The following is a 21,918-nucleotide window of genomic DNA, read 5'->3' as shown; positions in this document are numbered from 1 at the left end:
ACTTTTCTTGACTTAAATTGTTCTCCCATAATTCTTTTCTACTTCATAATACTGGCAGATGAAAAAAATAAATTAATAACAACTAACACTTGGTCAAAACTTAGAAATGTAATTTCCTCAAAGTATGTTTGTAGGAAGGATTTATAGACACATAATGCAGTCATATTTTCTACTGGTAAAATTATTCCTAATTCATATGATGAAAATAATTATGTTAATAGTTTACTTCAGAAAGTAAACATCAGCTCTGAAAACCAATATTCCAATGATGCCTCCAACATTTACCAAGAAAGACAGGGCCTTATATACCTACATAAATGGAGCCAGAGCAGTGTACATTCTGCATCATGTCAGCTTTGTATAAATATGTGGTCTCTCTCCAGGACCCCTTAGCTGTCAGGTGACACTGCCTGTAAGGCATAGGATGCCACCCTATGCTCTGTCAGTTCTGATTTTTGATTGGCTGCTTCTTGCTATGGGCTTAAAATTGAAAAAGCAGACTTGTTAAATATGTGTAAGATTAAGAATAAATAGTTTCTGTTACAAACTTATAATGCTTCTAGCATAAGAAGTACAATGACTAAGTGTTAATATGCTGGCTTTAGAAGTTATTTTTCTCGTTTTAGGTCTTTTTCTATTTATGTCTGGTTTTTCAATTCCTGTGTTTCTTCCAAATAGGAGAAGCTTGCTAGATCTAGCCTCGTTCCAGATACAGCAAATATTACTAACATACATAATTCCTATTTTGGGGAGATATAAAAAACCTGAAAGTTGAACTTACATAAAATTATGGTCACGTTTCCAACTCCCACAACCAGTTAAATAAAACAAAAAACTCCATTCTGGAAAACTTCAGTAGAATCACACTAAAACATATAGTTCTTTTTTAGGGTCAAAATTTCTCCAACTACAGTTAGTAACTAGTATATTGTCCCTTCTGGCAGATTGCTTGTATTCATTATGTGTTCAGCTATTCTAGTTTTCCCACATTCATCTCTCTTCCTGTTTCACCTCCAATCCAATTGCTTCCCCTCTAGCTGATTTTTCCCCCTCTCCAGCCCTGCTTTTATTTATTAATTCAACCCTCTGCTGTTCCCCTACTATGAGAATCTATTTATTTCTGGTCTTTCTAAAACCCCTTCTCCTGTTAACTTACTTCCCAAGCAACTTAACCTTCAAAATACCCATTTTTTAAAATGAAAATTTGACCATGTATTTTAAATAATACTTTGACCAATATTAAGAGGGAAACATTTTATTTCAAAATATACTAATGGCAATGTTTATATTCTTTAGTAAAATATGATGTAGAATGGTGACTCCGTGTGAAATGAATCTGAAATAATGGTAGGTTTGTAATGAAATGTGTCTCTTTCCTTTTTTGGTGGGAGGATAATATAACACTGTCCCTGAATATAAACAGTAATCATTTTTACTCTCCTGTTTGATCTACAGGGAAAATTTTAAGTTCTATTTAAAAATACAAAAAATTCAGTAAGTTTATAACTTAGCAACAGGTGAGAATGGATTAAGTAAATTCTGAGCTAGAAATTTTGCAGTACCATAATGAATTTCTATGGTAAGTTTATTTTACCACATTGGTTTCTCAAGAATTACTACCTTCTTGAGGACAGGCAAGAGAAATGAGAAAATAAATCTCAAGATACATGGTATAACCCAACATTTTTGTGTTCTTCATAAAAGCAAGAGAGAACATGGGACATTTTTAAGAAGTTGTAATGTTTATGACTTTAAGACATTTTCATATTTTATAAAGACAATACTTCAAGACAAAATGACAAAACCCAGAATTGCACAGTATCTTAAGTTACATAGAGAATCTCAATTGGCTGGGTAGAAGGGATACGAAAGGGGTAACAGAATCACCTGAGAACGCTTGGCAAACTATCCCTATTCCCCCACCACCCACAAGATTCTGGTAAGACTTTCTGGAGGGAAATATCCCCCCTCCACACTCAATGCCCTGACTTGAGAATCGCTCCCATAGTGCGTTACTGTTACTGATGAGAACGTGCTCAGAACGTGCCACATCTGTCAGATGTACTAGAACAACAGCAAAAAGAATCACTGAGTTATAGGCCACCATGGTGATAATAAGCTGAATTCTTAACCTGCCTCTTAAACCTATTATTATAGTCCCCAAACAATCAGCAGACCCATTCATTTAACTTTTTTTTTTAACTTAACACCTAAGTACACGAATAATGCCAGACAAGACAGAAACAAAAATGATTAAGGCATTTATTTCCACAACACAATACAACAATCAAATTATTGCACGCTATAAAATTTAGATTCAAGCTCTAGGAAAATCTAACCAAGTCTCACCCTGATACACAAACTTAAGACCAAATGGGTCAGACTTTTATTTCCATTCCATCCAAGTAGCAACATGACTTGACAGCATAATGTATGAACTGTTTTCAGGCCTGGGTTCGAATCCCGTGCTACCACTTACCAACTACAAGTCTCTCGACACATTAATTAATTAATCAGATTTAGTTTCAGAACGGGACAAATATCTTAAAAGATTCTGGGGATGAAATAAAACACTGAAAGGACCCAATACTCAGTAGTCCTTCCACAAGTGTTTGTTCTCTTTCCAATGAAACAATCATATCTGAGAAGCCATAAAAATAACTAGTATTCTTTGGATAGCTAAACAGAATTCAATTTTAATAGTTAAAAGAATCACATAAGGTAATGGCAGATTAGGTCATTTAGGCCTCCACTGCAGACAACAGGAAAAACTGGACAAAATACTTTAAAAATATGGTTAAAGATATGGAAGAGCAGACAAAGTAGTAAAAAATGAACAGACCAAAATCCAGGAGAAGAAAAAAATGCAGAGACATGGGCTCAGACCCAGGGGCTACATTGGTTGTGGGCATGTTATTTCCCAAAACTGATAAAGTCATCAATCCAGAATGCAAAAATCTCAACAAACACCAAGTAGGATAAATAAATAAAAGAAATGCACACCTAGAGATCATAAACTGCAAAAAAACAAACTTCAAACAAACAAAAAAAAAACAAAAAAACTCCAGACAAAGCAAAAAATCTTCAACACAGTCAAAGAAAATAATTAAATTGCCTTCAAAATAGCATTTATACTGACAACTCAATTTTCAAAGATACAAGCCAGAAAACAGAGAACGATGAACTTAATATGCTCATGTCCCAACCTGAAATTTGTCCCTGGTAAAAACATCTTTTAAGAATGATAGTGAAAAAAGGGTATTTACAGATCAAAAACTAACAAAAAAAAGGCCTTAAGGTATCTGTCACCACCAAACCAATGCTAAAATACTGAAATATGTTCTTCAGGGAGGAAAAAAGCATCCCCGGGTGAAGGGAGGAATGAAAAGCATCAAAAATGGTAACAATGATAACTCTAATGAATACTAACTTTAAAAAAAGTTAACTATCACTTGTGAAGAAACACCTACAGATTTAAAATGCGTAACAGCAATAGATAAGTTATTGAAGGAATGAATGGAAATAAAGTATCTAAGAGTCCTTGAATTATAAACTATATCATAACCTCTAAATTATTACTTTCAAACTAGCAAAGAAAAAAGGGAATAAAAAAATTAATTATAAAGACAAAGAACAGAAAAAAAAGGAATATATGACAGATGAGACAAACACAAAGTGCATCATTATATGATGGTAGGTTTAAACTCAGATATATGAGTGATTATACTCAATATAAATGGATTTAATGTTTCAATTAAATAACAAAGATTGCTAGAATTGGATTGTTTTTTATCTACATGCTGTTCCTAAGACACATATCTCTAACACAAGGAAATGGAAAAATAGATACACCATGAAAATTCTAAAGAAAGCTGACTGAGCTACACAAATACAAATTTGTAAAAACTGACCATAAGCTGGACTGTAAAACAAATCTCAAAGAATTCCCAAGAACTGAAATCATACAAAGTGTTACCTAACCACAATGCAATGAAGTCAGAAATCATCAAGAAAACAATAAATCCCCCTGTGTTCAGAAACTAAGAAATATATTTATCAGCCCACGTAAAAAAGAAGTAACAATGGAAATTAGGAAATATTTAAATAAATATGAATATACTAGATATTCGTAACTAAGAGGGAAATTTATGCCCTTAAACGCACATATTAATATGGAAGGATGAAAATTGATGAAGCAGGTATTCATCTCAAAACTCAGAAAAAGAACAGCAAAATACACCAAAAGAAAGTAAAAGGAAATAGCAAAGATAAGATCAGAAATTCATCATACCCAAAAACATACAAAAGAGCAATGGTTCAAAGTGTGAGTCTCAAGATTCTTTTAGGGAATCCAAAAGGTCAAAATTATTTCCATAAAAATACTACGATATGTTTGCCTTTCATGCTGTGTTGATATTTACAATATCATGGTGCAAAAGCAAAAGCGGATGTAACTGATGGACCCTTAGCATGAACCAAGGTATCGCTCTGCTGTAATGCACTGTATCACTGACTGCCACTGACCAGCAGTTAAAGAAAGGAAAAGTCATTTTCACTTCAGAATGTCCCTGATGAAGCAATGAAAATGATTTTTATTAAATTCTCCAAGTCAGTTAAGTATTGTATGTGATAAAATGATAAAATAATAAACATATCTGCTGCAAATCAAAGTCAAATAAAAACTGTGATTGAGCCGCTTGCAGATTCAGGCACTGTTTTCATGGAACACCAATCTTACTTGAAAGAACTATTTCTAGACAAATTATACTTCTCCAGGCTTGGCGACTTGGCAGGCATTTTCTCAAAACTGAACATAGTGAGCCTGGAAGACAACTGACAGTATTTGTTGCCAATGATCAAATTTGACTTTCCAAGGAAGAACTGGGAATTTGGCAAACCTATATCTACTGTCCTGAGCTTGACAGCATCCCAATACTTAAAAGAGACTTTTCTGATTAACCTGGGGGTGATTTCAAAAAATGTGGTTTTTGGTATCATATAATGAAATATGTCAATATTTGGAAAATGTGAATAACTAAGTAAACTTACATTTTCTGAATGATGAAACCATGATGTTATGAAATTATGCATGAGTAGAAGATCCACCCAAAATGCAAGACAGAACAATGTACTCTAATGTACCAGAGTAAGAAATACGTATTGCTACAATTTCAAATTCCATACTGCGACTAATCCTTAAAAAAACACTTACTGAGATCTGCTGTTCTATCAAAGATTATCTACAAGCTGAAAAGGCTATTAAAATATTCTTCCCTTTTCACACTCCATGTCTGTATGGGACTGGATTTTCTTCTACTTCAAGCAACACATATTATGCTAGATTAAATTCAGAAGTGGATATAAGAATACAGATGTTTTCTACTAAGCCAGACATTTAAATTTGCAAGATCATTAAACAATGCCATTCATATCTCACTAAATTTGTTCTCAAAGATATACTTTTCCTTTTTCTTTAAAGAATGTTATTTTTATTAACATAAAATAGGTTTATTATTGTTCATTTTAAATGAACTAATATTAGCATAATAAATAACATAAAAAATTAATATATCAATATGTATCTATAACCCACATAAAGCTCCTCAGAATACCCAATAATGTTTAAGTGTACTGGGATTCTGAATAATAACTTTGAGAAATGCTGCAAAGAGAACTATCAAAGCCAAAAACTGATTCTGTAAAAAGACTAAAACAAGAAAAATACAATGAACACTTGGCAGCAGTGATCAAAAATTATTTTCAAAGAGAAGGCACAAATAAACTACGTTGAGAGTTAAAAAAGAAAATACCACTACAGAGCATACAGACATTAGAAAAAAGAGATTATTTCACGAACTTTATGTCAACAAATTTGAAAATTTAGATACAACGCTTAAAAGCACAGTTTACCAAAATAGGCAACTCATAAAATACAGAAATGTATAAACTCTCCTGTAACCATAAAGAAATTAAAGAAGTAAATAAAAGCCTTCTCGCAAAGAAAACTCCAGATCCAAATGCCTTTTCTAAAGAATTAGACCAATCATTTAAGAAATAGCTATATTATGCAAATTCTTCCAGGTAAGAAAAAGTGGGAAAATTCTGCAGCTCATTTTTTGAAGCCAGCATAACCTTAAAATAAAAAGCAAAGGCATTATAAGGAAAATTAAAAGTCAATTACTCTCATAAACAAAAACACAAAAATTTGATCAAAATTTTAAACTGAATACAGCAATTTTTTTTTTTAAAAACCTGACCAAGCGGGTCATGAGTAAGTAGGTTAATTACAAGAATCCAAGACTGATTGAGCATGAGGAAATAAATCAATGTAATTCACCACGTTAACAGATTTTAAAAAAAACTATGATCATCTCATTAGATGTAATAAAAGTACTTAATAAAAATTTAACATCCACTCAATATATAAACTCTAAGCACAATAGAAACAGAAGGGAACTTCCTTAATCTGATAAAAAGTATCTACAAAAACTACAGCCAACATCATACGTAATGGTCAAACAGTGCAAGCTTTCCCTTTGTGATCAGGAACAAGATAAGATGTCCTCTATCACCACTTCTATTCAGGAATGTACTGGAGGTAGGTCCTAGCCAGAGAAGTAAGGCAAGAGAAAGAAATAAAATGTGTAAGGACTGGCAAGAAAGAACAAAACTCATTATTCACAAGTGATACATTTGTGAATGTAGAAAACCGAAAGTATCTACAGAAAAACTGTTAGAAACAAGAGTTGAACAAGACTGAGATTCAAAATCAACTGCGTTTCTATGTAAACAGCAATCACAATTACAAAATAAAACTTAGAAAACAGAGACCCCATTTAAACTTGCCTCAAAATATATGAGGTACCTAGCAACAAGTCCAATGAGAGATGCACTAATCCTCTGCAGGAAAATCATAAAATTTCACTGAAAGGTATCAAAGGACTAAATAATGAAAATATATGCAATGATCGTGATTTGAAAGACTCAATATTGTAGAGATATCAATTCTCCCCATAGTGATTTAGAGTCAAAGTAATGTCAATGAAAATCACAAAAGGATTATGTTGGGCATACTGATGTTCAATGTATATGGAAATGCAAATGACCAGTAGCCAAGATATTCTTGAAAAAAAGTAAGGAAATAAGTAAAGAACTTCTCTAACATATATCAAGACTTCTTAGACTCTGACAAGTATGACAAGAGAGTGGAATTTATAAAAAACTAGCTAACAGCACAGAATGGAGAGATCAGACACAGACCCACACATATAGGGAAACATGATATATGATACAGATGGCATGACAAAATAGGAAAAAGATATTTTGTTCTGTTTTTCCAGTAGATAATGCTGGGAGCTGGTAATTAAGCACATGGCAAAGATCACATGAACATTCTTTCAGATTCAAAACAAAACTTACTAATTATATATCCCTAGTGAGATATATCTAAGGACAAGTATATTACTGTTAGTTGCAATCTTGGTGGTGTTAGACTGAAATTATGTTACATAGATAGTAGTATAAAGCAAATAAGCAGCTATAATAATATTAAGGTACCAAGATTTTTAGAATAACAGAAGAGAACCTAACACATTAAATCAAACCTAAGTAAAAAAAACCTTTCCTAAAGTGGAAATATCACTAATACAATATTTTCTTTCTTTTTTTAAAAAGTGTTTACTACCTCTGCCCACCGAAAATGCCGAGAAACAATGGAAGCTCAGTAATAACGAATGCCCAAAACATCCAAATTGTGGTCTCTAACATCAATTCCCATTGGAAAAAAAAAAAGGCTGGTTGAAAAAAATAGTTGGGACAGAATAGTTCTAGTGCAGAAAATATAACCAGCCTGATTATCTCTCACAAATCCTGGAGCAGAGACGCTGTACCAGAACACTGGAATCATGTTCAAACAACACAGGAGCCAAATGAAGAGGTTCCCACTGACCAAAGATGAGACAATTTGAGTATCATAAAGAATGACTGCAATGGACTTAAACACATTAAAAATATAAAAATGTGTAACTTGAGATAATAATTTAAAAAAGCCAAAATCTTTGGTCATCCTTCTCAGATTGCTAGAGACCAACTTGTTATTCTGAAAATTGGTAAAGGAATAGAACCAAGTCTTTATCATGACTTTGCTATAGGGACCCTCTATTTTAGGATAACCAAATATCTGATGCAAGGAAATTTTTCTTTTTAAAAGAAGTACAGCTAATCCATGCAGGAGGAACTGTAAAATTAGAAACTCATCATTCTGAGATCCCAAAAATCAAACAACGGATCTGGTCAACAGGCACCAATGACTGCTCAAACCATTAACTGAAAGGTATATGGGCAACTTTATAATGGACTGATCAGACTAGTATCAACTGGGCACACTGATTAATCTTAACATCACTAAAAATAGAACAAAATATGTCCCTCCTGCTGAGATACAAGAGGCAACACACAGCACCACCAATAAAATACTGTACATAAAACTAAACCTAATTATAATCAAGCCTCTCTATCTATAAATTAGCAGTTTATAGGAAATAACAGATGAGATGGAGGAACATATTAAAGGACCATGAGGACCACTGTATCATCAGCCAAATCCAGAATGTAGGAAATTCTACAAAATATATGACCCAGTTTCTTCAACAAACAAATGGACAATAAAAAAGATAAACTGATAGAGATTAAAAAAGATTTAAGATATATATATGAAACAATGCAACAGGTGGACTTGTTAGGATTCTGTGGCAAACAATCATTGAAACATTCAAGTTTTTTTTATTTTTAGATAACTGGAGAAAATTGAAAACATCCTGGGTATTATAAGACATTAAGAGATTTTGGGAAAAAAAAAAGATTTTGGCTAATTTTGTTGCATGGGATAATGGTCCTTATCTGCTAGAAATATATATTAAATTATGTATACAGTGTTTAGGGATTTGCTTTAAAATATTATAAATTTATTCCTAAGTTATTTGTGCAATTCCAAAATTAAATAAATAAATACGTGGGTGGGTGGGTAGATAGATGGATGGATGTAACTTTCTGGGGGAGGAAATCAATGCTAGGTGAATTAATTCAAATTAAATACGAAGGCAAAACAATAAAGCTTTTAGATCACATAGGAGAATACCTTCATGTTCTCAGAAAAGGGCAGGATTTACTAAGCAAAACTCAGAATCATTAAACAAAAATGTGTTATTCTGTACAGAACTCTATAAAAATTATCTACTTCACACTGTTTTAAAGGTACTTACTGCTGGTAAAAGAGACTGCATATTTTGATTAGAATCTGCTATTGTAGCAAGGTAGACCAAGTTTGTATGCAACATCTGCTGATACCTATTAAAAGAAAACAAATACCAGTATTAAAAAGTAATTTCCTTCCTAACTGCTTACACACAAACAGTATTCTACTTCTCAAGTATAATAAAAGATTTGTTACCTGAACATCAAAAGCAGTTCAGTTTTTTCCTAGTCCCTGTGCAAAATAATTCCAAATAATAAGCACAAAGATAATAACAAACACAAAGATCTTACCACATGCTAGATATTGCTACAGTTGTTTTATTTAATTTTTTAAATGTTTTTTCCTTTTTATTTTTTATGGGGTTCATTTATTTTAATGGAGGTACTGAGGACTGAACCCAGGACCTTGTGCATGCTAAGCACACACTCTACCACTGAGGTAGAGTGAGGTTAAGGTTCTTAATTTCTCCATTTCACAGATGAAGAAACTAAGGTTTAGACAGGTTAGTAACTTGTACAAGATTATGCAGCTCAGCTTACATGGAATAACTGAGAAAGGTACCGGCTCCATACAGACTACACATGAGTCTCTCAAATAGATCTAGAATGAAGAAATTCAGCAGAACCGATATGCTCATTCCCTCCTCTCTGCCATTTTCGTGTTGCCCACATCCTCAAAGCCAAGCACAGTTAACATGCTCTGCCAAAATGTCAGAGAAGGGGAGGAAACCATCCATTTCCTTCCTTCTCACTCCTGCAGCAGTGACCAGCAACTCATGCCTGCTGTGGTCACGCTGCCCACCTATCAGCATACACAGGACAATGAATGGTGTCTCTAATTACAAAAAAAGGAAAAAAATTATATGCTAAAGCATAGAGATGGAGGAAATAACAGGACACCAACACCATTACGAATTAAGTTTAAGAAATAAAGCAAATTCTCATTATTGGAGTTAAGTGAGTAAACATGTTATACTTATGAATTAGTTTTGCCTAGCCTCTCTTCACAATTTTAAAAATTAACTCAGATAAAACCAAATTAAAATTAGTAGTGATCCAATCACTAGTGTATGTTAAACCCATAAAATACAAACTTAAAACCTGTATCAAATTGTCAGGCTTTTAGAATCTCATTTACTAATAAATACTACAACTAAATTAAAATAATAAAAATTAGTCAAGAGAATTTTATTCAGCTAAAATAAAGCCTTCTAATACAGATGCCAAATGAATTAATTTTCCAAAGCAGACACCATAAAAGGAATCCTTTGCATTTCTTTGCTGCATTATGTTTTCCCTGTAGAAAAACTGACTTTCACTACTTTTTTCTTATTAGAGGGGAAAAAACCTATTACTCCCTGAACTTAAAGTTCCTTCATTAACACGATTATACTTTTTCAGTTTGCCTGTCTGCTTTATTTATTGCGGTATAACTGATATATAAAGAACTTCACATAGTTAATGTGCACAATTTGATGATTTTGGACATATGTGAAAACATCACCACAACCAAGGTAGCAGACATATCCAACACTTCCCAAAGGTTCTTTCTTTCCCTTTGTTTTTGTTTTTGCTGTTGTTTAAAAACAAGTCTACGTCCTTAACGCTCCTCACATACACACTATGTTACTCAATCAGACATGATATATTGTTATAATGATCCTTATATAAACAATGACCAAGAATTATCATTTTGTACTAAATTATTCATTAAAGGTAATTATGTCATTGAAATTCTTCAAACAGCACTAATAGACACCACTAGCTGTGAACTATTTCATTATTCCGTGGACATCTTAAATGATACACAAACTTTACCATTTTTTAAAACATCAACCAACCATTTTTAATTAGAACATATAACCCATTTCAAAGTCTACTCCATCAAAGTTGCCTTTCCTTTTCTGAGTATTAGCGTGGCTCTATTATACATCCTCAGGTATTTGCTGAGAGTTGCTGAGTGCCCTATCAAAAATAAAAATGCCAACCATACTAAGAGACTGGCTTACTCATAACCCTGCAAGAAAAATGCTTATTAGTACTTAATAAGCTAGTGTTAAAATACTGTTAAATTTAATCTGCCACACTCTGAAGGCCTCATTTATAAAATAATGGGAGTTAGAAGACCTCTCTGAAGTCCATGGTGGTTCTAAATATCTATAAATACAGCAACTTTTATAAAATACTTTATTTTTAAGATATTTCCTCAGCTATCAAATCTTTTTCATTTTTAATCCTGAAATAATTTCACATATAGTTTCCAGAATACTGTAACAACTCCCAAGTATCTTTCTCCCATAGCATCTTTCTCATCAGCATTTTACGTCTTATTCTATCTCTAAATACACACACCAACATACACATGCATGCACACACACTTTCTTCCAAAACCATGAGTCAGACATAATACCCTTTTACTCCTAGTACTTCAGTTTCAATTTCTCAAAAACAAGGACATTCCCCTAAATAACCACAATACAACCATTATAATGAGGGAATTAAAACTGATACAACATTACCATCGAATCCACAGAATTCATTCAAATTTCTACAGTTTTCCCAATAGCTCTAAAGCTTTTTACCTAATGTAAGGAAGTGGGTAAAAATGATCATTTTTAATAAATCTTCTCTAACTTGAATAGGTCTTCTTTTTGTAAAATTGCATTCTTTTTACAGCATTTATCAAATAAGCTTATTCTAAGATTCTTCTACAAATATTAAAGAAACATTTTCTTGATAAACTTTTTATTTTTTATTATATAAAAACTACATTTGTCACTGAAGCAGTTGCTTTTTAATGCACATGCTTATTACTTCTAAAATGTATACATTAATAAAACAGTACATAAATTAAGGAGCAGATATAAAACATATTCAACGTTTTATGCTTGATGATGGTATCTTCCTAATAAATACTGGCAGACATTTCCAAATACCCTTAATTATTAACCTATTCAATGAGAGGCAATTCACTTCCCAAAGATTCCACTATGAGCCACGACATAGATTACCCTGGTTAGAGTAGAATAATCACTATTAAATTTATTGATATAATTACAAGATGAATTTTAGAAAGTTAGGTTTCATTTTGAAAAAGAACCCTTTACCTACAAGCTATGAAGTGTGTATTTACGAGTCAACAGAAATACAATTTATAGAATAAAAGTTACCCTTCTAACTAGAGATTTAAAACTAAATTCCTTTACAATATTATGATGAATACAAATTCTTTGCTTGAGAATTGTATATGGCACACTCTGAAATATCTGCACTCACCCTGAAACACAAAAAAATAAGGGCTGATTTAAGCGAATACATAGGTGGATTTAGAAAACGCTCAAACCATACACCACAAGAGACTTAAAGGGAAGAGGATCTGGGCACAGGAGCGCCGCAGGTGACTGTGCCTTACCTGACTACGCGAGGGTACAGGGTACGCAGATAAGGACAGAGCAATGCACACAAAGATGGTACCAGCGAAAAATCTTTGTGTGGCGAGAATATGGTGTTCATTCTCTAATTTTTGGATATCTGTTTTCTAATTTTCTACCACACGTATCTGCTTTCATAAAAATCAGGTTATTTTCAATTTTAAAAAACACTGCTTCAGGCAGTTCTCACATCTTAAGAAATCATTTAAGTAAAACTGAACTATCTACTCCCAGATGGCTGTCATTTATTGATGTTTCTCTTTATTTTCCTTTCACTTCTCCTACGAGAAACAAGAACATTTAGTAAGGTTGAGAGGAGACATTTTTTTTCTCTTCACTCACAAACCAATTCTGATAAGAACATCTGGGAAGAACTCTAAGAATGAAATTAAATGTAACAGAATGGGCAGAATTTAAGATTGTACTTAAATCAATTTAAGCTCTTATTATACCTAATACACATTCGTGAGAAAATGTGGTCTATTCCAATATGTAGAGAATGAGGGAAACGATCATACACACAAAAATGCTGAGAATATAAAGAATAAGACAGTATAAACGTTTGCTGACAAGTTGGGCAAGTGGGTTCTAGATCTGGGTATGTCTCATCCATGTCATATACTGTGAGGCCCTGTAGGAAACTGAACTCTCCTATGCCTCGTGGCTCTACCTGGCATTTTAAAAAGCCACAGGTGTGGTGATCATTTTGTAGCATATAGAAATATCAAATCACTATGTTGTGCACCAGGAACTAACAGTGTTGTAGGTCAAATATACTTCAAAAGCAAGCAAGCAGACAAATTCACAGAAAAAGAGATCAGATTTGTGGTTACCAGAGGTGGGAGGTGGGGAGGGGGGAGATGGATGAAGGTATTAAAAAGAAAAATAATTTTTTTGAAAAACCATAGGTGAAAATAATTATTCTAATCAGTGTCTCTAAACTTGCCATTCCATGGCTGATCTGAGGCAGTGATCTCATTACAATGATGATTACCCACAGTTGTGTTAAAGAAGTACGTCAACTAGTTAACTTTTTTTGAAAGACTTGTTTTCAAATATAAGCAGGCAAAATTCATCAAAGGAACAATATGCATTTTAAAAAATGGCAATGGTCATAAAAAAAGCAAAATGTACAAGTGATCAGAAAATAAAATACCCTCGCATTCAGGTCTTAATTTCTAAATATCATTTTTCAAAAAAAGAACTAGGGCTTGGAGAAATGGAATATTCCAGACTGGGGCAGAAAAAAATACAAGCTGAGCCCGGAATATTCCAGACTTGGGCAGAAAAAAGTATTTTGTTGTGCAGAAAGATAAGAGCAGGGGTTGGGAAATTTATTCCTTACAGTAGGATTCCAAAAAGCTGCAGAAGGAAAAAAAAGATAGATTCAGTCACTGCTTGGCAACCACCACAAGAGTAACTGTTTTAGTCGAGAATCGCTGGTGGATGCTAAAATGAATATATGGAGATAGGATAAGAAACAGCATTATGTGTGCCCCAAGGTACCTCCCCAGCACACACATAGGAATTATAAAGGGAAAAGCAGTAACTGTACAGTAGAGAACCAGGCAGGCACCACCTTAACAAAGTGGCCAAAGTTATGAATATCAGGACAAACTGCTATTACACGGCTACTGAAGATACACTGAGGTCACAGCATCTTGCCTGTGGTACTCCTGCTGAAAATGCAAAACGTCAATCCACTCAAGGAGAAACACCAATCAAACCCAAAGTGAGGGACATGTCACACAATAACTGGTCTGTACTCTTCAACAATGGCAACATCATGAAAGATAACAGAAAAACTGAAGAACAGTCGCAGATTAAAGTATGCTGAAGAGACAGAACTAAATGCAACATCTTCTTCTACACTGGATCATGGAGTTAAAAAAACACACTAATGGGACAATTGGCAAAATTTTTAAAAGGTCTGAAGATTAGATAACAGTACTGAATTCTTGATTTTAACAGTTAATACTCTAGTTAAGAATGTGTGCTTGTTTTTATTAAACTGAGGTTATAAAGGTAAGAGAGAATCATGTCTGCAATTTTTTCTCAAATATTTCAGTAAAATACAAGAAAGAAAAGAATGATAAAGCAAGTGGATGAATACATTAACATTAGAGGAATTTCAGTGAGGGCAGATAGGAATCTCTTGTACTACCTTTGAAACTTTTTTGTAAAACTGAAATTATTTCAAAATTTTAAAAGTTTTAAAAAGAGATACCAAGTTTCACCAACCAGATGTGTAAAAGCTTTTTAAAAGATGGCTAGGATCCACTGCTGGCACAGGTAGTTGAAAACCAAGACTTTAAAACCCGCTGGAGGAAAGCAAACCAATATAATATCTTTGCAGGGTAATATGGTAATTCAACATAGTCTTTAGTCCAGCCATTCCATTCATAAAACTCTAACCTATTAAAAACAAATATTCGTCTAAATGTGTTTATACAGATATGAGCACTTATGTGCAAATATACAGAAAAATGTTTGGAAAGATAGGTACTACACCACTGTAAGCAGTTACCTCTGTGGAGAGGACAGAGAGATGAGAGCGAGAAGTAAAAAATGACTTACTTTTATCTCTACAAACTTCTATGCTTTATGATTTTCTCAGTTCAAAAATAATTTTAAACAAAGGGGAAAAAGACAAAGTAATTCAAAGGGACTCAAAATTAGGTAAACGGTTAATCAAGTGATAGCAAGAGAGCAGCACAGCACAGAAACCAGGCAGAGAAAGAGCCAGGGTTGCTGAAAACATCTGCCTGAGAGCAGACCAGTGCGATCTCTCCGCAGGACAGGAGTGTCCCAAAGCAACGGTGCGGGTGAAACATTCTAGAGCGAGTTGTCTAATACTTGAGCGACTAGACACATTGAAATTGTGGCTAATACAAAACGAAATGTTAGTAGAGTAAGGTACATAATGGATTTCAAAGACTTAGTATGAAACAAAAGTATGTAAATTAAAGCATTGGTATTTTTATACAGATTACATACTGAAGTTATAGTATTTTAGAAATATATATTGAGCTAAATATATTATTAAAATTAATTTCACTTGTTTGATTTTACTTGTTTAATTTGTCTACTAGCAAACGTGGCTCACAACGTATTTCTACTGACAGTGCTGTTCTACAGACTTTTGATAAAATATTCAACTTTTTTCACTGTATCAGATTTTGTTGATGGATAATGTTTACTTCAGACACATCATCACTTCAAAATAAGAAGTTCGGTTCTTATGAGTAATAATCAATTTTCTGTTTATTAGCTATAAGCCTTGCTTTCTCAACCACATACAGCTGACCCTCAAACAAGGCAGGGTTAGGAGGCACTGCGCCCCCCCACAGTTGAAAGTCTGAATATAACTCTACAGTCTGCCCTGCGTATCCATGGTTCTGCATCCACATATTCAACCAACTGCGGATCATGCAGCACTGCAGTATGTATTCACTGAAAAAAATCAGCATGTAAGTGGACCTGTGTAGTTCAAACACATGTTGTTCAAGAGTCAACTGTATATGGATGTAATTAAACATGTGAGGATTTAACTTTTCCACAAATGAGACTATACAAATCTCAAGTTTTTATACTGTATTTTATAATGTAAGATAAGTTTAAGAAAAAAACTGATATCCACTGAGTCCCAAACAAGTTTTTCTTTTATAAAAGTCAAGAAAAGTCACACAAAAAAATTGCACACAAATGTTCACAGCAATATTCATCACAGCCAAGAATCACAAGCAACCCAAATGTCCATCACTAACAGATAAGTAAAATGTGGTATAGCCACAGATTATTCAGCAATAAAAAGGAGGGAAGTACTGACACAAGTTCAAAAACATTATGCTAAGAGAAAGAAAGCAGTTAAAAAAGACCATCTATTATGTGAATCCATTTATATGACATGTCCACAATAAGCAAATCTACAGACAGAAAGCAAATGAGTGGTTACCAGGGGGTGTGGGACTGGGAGGTGAGAATGAGAAGTAACTGCTAATGAGTATGAGGTTTCTTTGGAGATGATAAAAATGCTCTAAAATTGATTAAAGTAATGGTAGTACAACTCTATAAATATACCAAAAACAAAACAAAGCAAAAAAAAAAAAAAAAACCAATGAACTGTACACTTTAAAATAAGTGAACAAAGAAAAGTAAAAGATTAACACAGAAAAAGAAATACAAGAAAAATTCCATATCAATCTTACTGAGAACACTCCGAGGTCTTTCCTTTATTCTGATAGTCCATTATACACTGAATAAGATGGTTGTTTTCATCCAACATCTGAAATAAAATTAGAAAAAGTTTACTGTAAATCTAGTGCATCAAGTAAAATTAATTAAAAAAATTCTTCAGATTTCTAGAAATGTTTATCCACATAGGACATGAATCTACACAAATCTTTTTTATACATACTATATAGCTCAGCACAAAATATTTATTTATACGTCTGGAATGTTTAATCAACATTTTTAATACCTCTATTTCAATTATTCTCCCTCTGAATATTACCTGAAGCCCAGCACAGAGAATTTGCTGTTTCTTTTCTATTCAAACATTTAATTACCTGTACTATCTGTAATAGAAGCTCTAGCTCATTAAGACTAAAAGTTAACAGTCCATGTTGGCTTTACATCATTGTAATGCTTTATCTTACTGAAAAATTCTATCCTTATCCAAAATGAAGTAAATACATAAAAACTTCTGCTCACGAGGCTTGAGATAGCTGGCGAATTTCCACGTTTTATACAGCATGGTTTTGTGATTCTCTAAATATGCATTAATCAACTACAATAATTTCTATACATGTACTGTAATATTTATTGCAGACTCTATAAGCTTACCTTACAATTACCTCCCAAAAGTTTAAAAACAAGAAACTTATGGATTTATCATACTGTCATTTTATGACAATTCAAAAGCAAACTGGCTTTGAGGGTTAAATAATTCACCTAAGCAAACTGGCACTGAGGAAAGAGTACTGATGTAGCAATTAAAAGGCCAGTTAGTTTTAGTGCCAGCTTTGCTATCCTGTCTGAACTACTTAAGATTTCAGGGGCTCAGATTTATTAAGGGACAAGAGTAGCTGTTCCTCCTTAAACTGCCCCACCCTTCCAGGATTCAGTGAAAGCATTAAGTGTAACACCCTAACCACTCTTTCTCCGTAATTTAGCGTACGTAATTCTTCTAATTAAAAACGAAGATCCATTTAGTATTGTGACTTTTTTCTGCATATGAATCATAATTTTCACTCGCTGGAAAAAAAATATTAACATGCCCGTCTAAAAAGTGGTTTTTCTTACAAAAAATCATCAGATGCGCAAAAAAGTCTTTAAAATGCATTATTCAATCTCCAATCTAACAATTTCACATTATCTTCTAAGTAGATTCCCCAACCTAATAAACTTCACCATTAGAGTATCTGTCTCATATCTTACATCAATCTTTCATTCACACTATAGAATGGGGTACTTTATTTGGAATTCATTTTCTCTCCTCATTTGAGAATGAAAACTTTTAACTGTTCAGCACTTCCTGAATTAATCACCCATGATAAATATCTTAAGATACCTATAATAAAAATTCTTTATTGGAAAAAAGAAAAACACAGAACTTTCTACAGTCCAAAAATGAAAAAAGTGAACCTATCCAGAAACAATTTTACATACATGTACGTGAAGTTGTTTGCTAGGCAGCAAACTTAACCCAGATGCTGTATGAAAGCACTGCATTTTCAGGTACTGCCAAGCGGTTTGTTCATAAAATAAAGCAAGTTGGGCAAATGTCAAATGCCATACTACAAAGAAGCTGAGAGTCAACTGAAGCCCAATTAACATAATCTACTGGGCAAAGGATGCTGTCCTGAGTGGTACTAAAAACTGACTTTTCTTCAATTTTCATCCTTGTTCCAGTGCATAAAACAAAATCGAAATATTTAAGGTAAACCGTGAAATTTAGCGAGAAACTTTTCAAAGGCTGGTTGACTAAAACTGCCTTGCTCACAGGCAACGAGGGCTAGAGGACAATAATGAACCTTTGTGTCCCCAGCTGGCAAGTAACAGTAGCGGCAGCGCAGCTCCCTGTGTATTTATCAGGACTTGTGCAGGGGTCACGGCGCTCAGACTGTCCCCACCTCACAGGGACTGTAAGCTCCTTGAAGGCAGGGGCCACGGCTCACCACTGCAGCCGCCGCGCCTATGCTAAGCGCTCAGGGAATATCTGCTGCACATGTGAACGGATAAGGGGTCCCCAAGAGTAACTCCGAAGTCCAGAGGGTTTTGCCTCGCCCGCCCTTGCGCCTCGACCAGGATTCCCGGCAGCGTCCCCCAAGTTCTGCTGAGAGCTCTCCAACGCGGCCGGAGTTTGCAGCGTGACGCGGGGAGCCAGCAGCGCGCCGACTTCCCCTCGGCCCCCCGCGACCCGAGATCGGGGCTGCGCGAAGCCGCCGCGGCGCGCGGGGCGGAGCGACGCCAAAGTAACTCCGGAGCGACACGCGGGGCCGCCGGCCCCCCAGAACAACCCTTCCCCGCGCGGCCGCCGCCGCCGCCGGGCGCACGCGCCCCGCCGCCCGAACGCCACCCCATCCCTAGAGAAATCGGGCAGCGGTTACTCGGGCTTTTGTGCCTGTAGGAAGGAGCCCAAGCGCGCGAAGGACTCTGCGAGAGAACCAGTTCGCCCCCTTCCGCCACCCACTCGGGCGCAGCCCGCGGTTCGGGTTCCCACACCCGCCAGCCTCCCAGCAGGCCCTCCTCCGCCCCCGGCCCCGCCGACTCCCGGCCCGGCTCGGCCCCCGGGTCCCTCCCAAACACGGGCCGGGCCTGGCATCCCCGACCCCACGCGGTTTCACCTTCTGAATCGCAGCGGGAGTGATCTCCCCCTTGCCTCGCTGCCTCGGGGCCGCGAATGCCACGGACATGTTGCCGCCGTCACCACTATCGGCAAGTCCCGAGCGCTCCGAGTGAACGGCAAACTGGGGGAAAGACGCCGGCCTCTCGGGCCGAACCACGGCGGGAACGCGGGGAGGGGGGATGCTCCAGCGCCCTGGACAGACGGCTGGCCAGCCCGGCCTGGAGGAGGAACGCTGGCCCGTACAAGTCCAGTTTCCGCCCGACACTTGGGAACCTCAACCCTGGCAGAACTTCCTGGCTCTTGATCGGCCTCCCGTCCCTCCACCGTTCTTACCCCGCCACCCCCGGCCCTTTGCGCTCGTGGTAGGGCCGCGCCCCAGCCCTCCCTCCGCCTCAGCGATTCAGGAAATGGTCCCGCCGCCGCGGGAGAGGGAGCGGCTAGGGCAGCCCCTGTCACAGGAAATGCGAGCGCCCGAGCCGGCCCGCCCCCTTCGCGCGGGGCCACTTGCCTCCCTCTGCGACCGCGGAGCGCCCCTCCTGCTGCGTTTCGGCGCTCTGCTCTAGACCTCGTTCAGTTTTTCCAACTTCAGCCTCGCCCCTCCTGGGAAGAAGTGGCCGCCGGGAGCTGTCCGGGCACCCGGGAGAGGAGAGGAGGAAGGTCAGGACCCGGGAGTTCGTGCAGACCCTGGGAGCATCGGCCGAGACGAGGCAGACGTGGGAGGACTGAGGGAACGCGGATTCGCTGGTTTGAATGGCTGGGCTACGCCCCGAGTGCGCACCTCCGAGTCCACGGTCTTGCGCGCACACACACTCGTGCCGAACAATTGCAAAGTAAACGCAACCCAAACTCGGGAGACGAAGGCTGTGTCCCGTACTCAGGGGCAGTCGGCCAGCTCGGCTGGAGCGGCCAGAGTTGAGGAGTTCGCCTCTTAGGATGAACCCTTGACAGAAATGTGGGTCGGTTTCATCTGACTTGAAAATTTGGAATTAAGTTTTGAAACAGGGCACCCTCGCTCTTTTCTTTTGCAAGTATGTGTTTAGTGGCTTGTAAATTAGGCTCAAGCTACTAGGCTTATAATCAGTGTGAGGAAAAAAGCCAAAGCCTTCAAGTTATGGAAGGAACATGGGCAAATGTGGCTAATGTGTTGGTGTGGGGTCTTTGATTATTAATGCTGTAGACTTAGACTTCTCTGTAACACAAAGGAAAAGTTTATATAAAATGTCACGCAACATTATCAGGCTCAAAAATCAATCCCTCAGTTTATTTATAAGATAGACTGGAAAAATACAGAAAAAGGATTATTTTAAAATTTATCGTTCAAATAAATGCTCTTCACAAAAAAAAGGTTTTGAGTTTCGTTCATTCAGCAAATTTGGGTGCATTCTATGTGCTAGGCTTTATTCTAGGCACCTAGGATACAACTGTGAACCACCTGGACGTGGTACCTGCTCTCAAGGAACTTATATTCTGAAAGGGCTGAGAGATCAGAAACAAGTAAGCAAATATGCATGTATGTAAAGTGCTTAGAAAGACTAGCAAACACAAGGGGCTGATAAAGAGTGAAGGGCACTCATGTGGTTTAGGGTGGGAAGTCATCTCCGTTTTATTTAAACAGCTAAAGGATGGAAAGATTCAAGCCACCCTAAGAATAAAGGGAAGATAGTTTGTACTTCTACAAATAGTAGTTATTCTTAGGAATTTAATTCTTGTCTTTCACCACCCTAAGCCTTGAAAAAACACTCTGGTATATTTGGGCATACTGTAATCACCTCAAATTAGAAAAACTCCTATTGAATTCAGAACAGAAACTTAAGTCTTGTCCACCAACACTGTCTGACACCTGGCTTCCATCATCGTGTCTTGATGTTTACACAAATGTGGCTTCATAGTTAAAAACAATACTTCAGTAGGAGAAATGAAAAATAGTCTGCCTATTCAGTTCTATCTGCTATCTTAAAAGAACAAAATGAACCAGCAGGAACACTCTGAATTTCTATATCCCAGAAAGAAAAAAAAAAGAAAAAAGTGCCAAGGAGACTCCTATTCCAAGAAGGTAACTAGAGATAGGTACCTTTTTTGTCTAAATTATAGCTTCCCAACAGCAAGAAGGGAAATCAACTGAGAATAGGTAACAGATCCGCACAAGACATATATTCCTTCAGAGTAGCAGTGTAGGACCCTTGGGCACCCACAGCTTCTGGGCATGGATAACCACACTGGATTTTTCTGTGATACCGGGTGTGCTATAAAAATACCATTATTTTCTGTGAGTCCACCACATGAAATCAGTTGGGAAGCAATGGTGCAAAGGTCCAGCCCAAAATACAAATGATCTTCCCAAGAGAAGACACTGAAAAGGTACCCTACCTCACTCTTAAGCTTCCT

At 36.4% G+C, this 21,918-nt stretch overlaps 1 protein-coding gene across 2 annotated transcripts in view; it reads right to left on the bottom strand.

The window, feature by feature from the left end:
* The window catches only part of SS18 (SS18 subunit of BAF chromatin remodeling complex), a 56,073-nt gene extending 36,388 nt beyond the window's left edge, over positions 1-19,685 (bottom strand). For both annotated transcript variants that reach the window (XM_010977101.3, XM_010977107.3), the window contains exons 1-3: positions 19,532-19,685; positions 16,892-16,968; positions 9,261-9,345 (exon numbers count right to left, since the gene is read on the bottom strand). In XM_010977101.3, the coding sequence (XP_010975403.1) occupies positions 9,261-9,345; positions 16,892-16,968; positions 19,532-19,600 (231 nt within the window). In that variant the 5' untranslated portion in view covers positions 19,601-19,685. The remainder of the gene's footprint in view (positions 1-9,260; positions 9,346-16,891; positions 16,969-19,531) is intronic.
* Positions 19,686-21,918: the final 2,233 nt, after the last annotated feature.

The sequence above is a fragment of the Camelus dromedarius genome, chromosome 32, assembly GCF_036321535.1.
Source record: "Camelus dromedarius isolate mCamDro1 chromosome 32, mCamDro1.pat, whole genome shotgun sequence".
Lineage (NCBI taxonomy): Eukaryota > Metazoa > Chordata > Mammalia > Artiodactyla > Camelidae > Camelus > Camelus dromedarius.
Note: the sequence above shows the minus strand (reverse complement) of the source record. Positions and strands in the feature narration are given on the sequence as shown.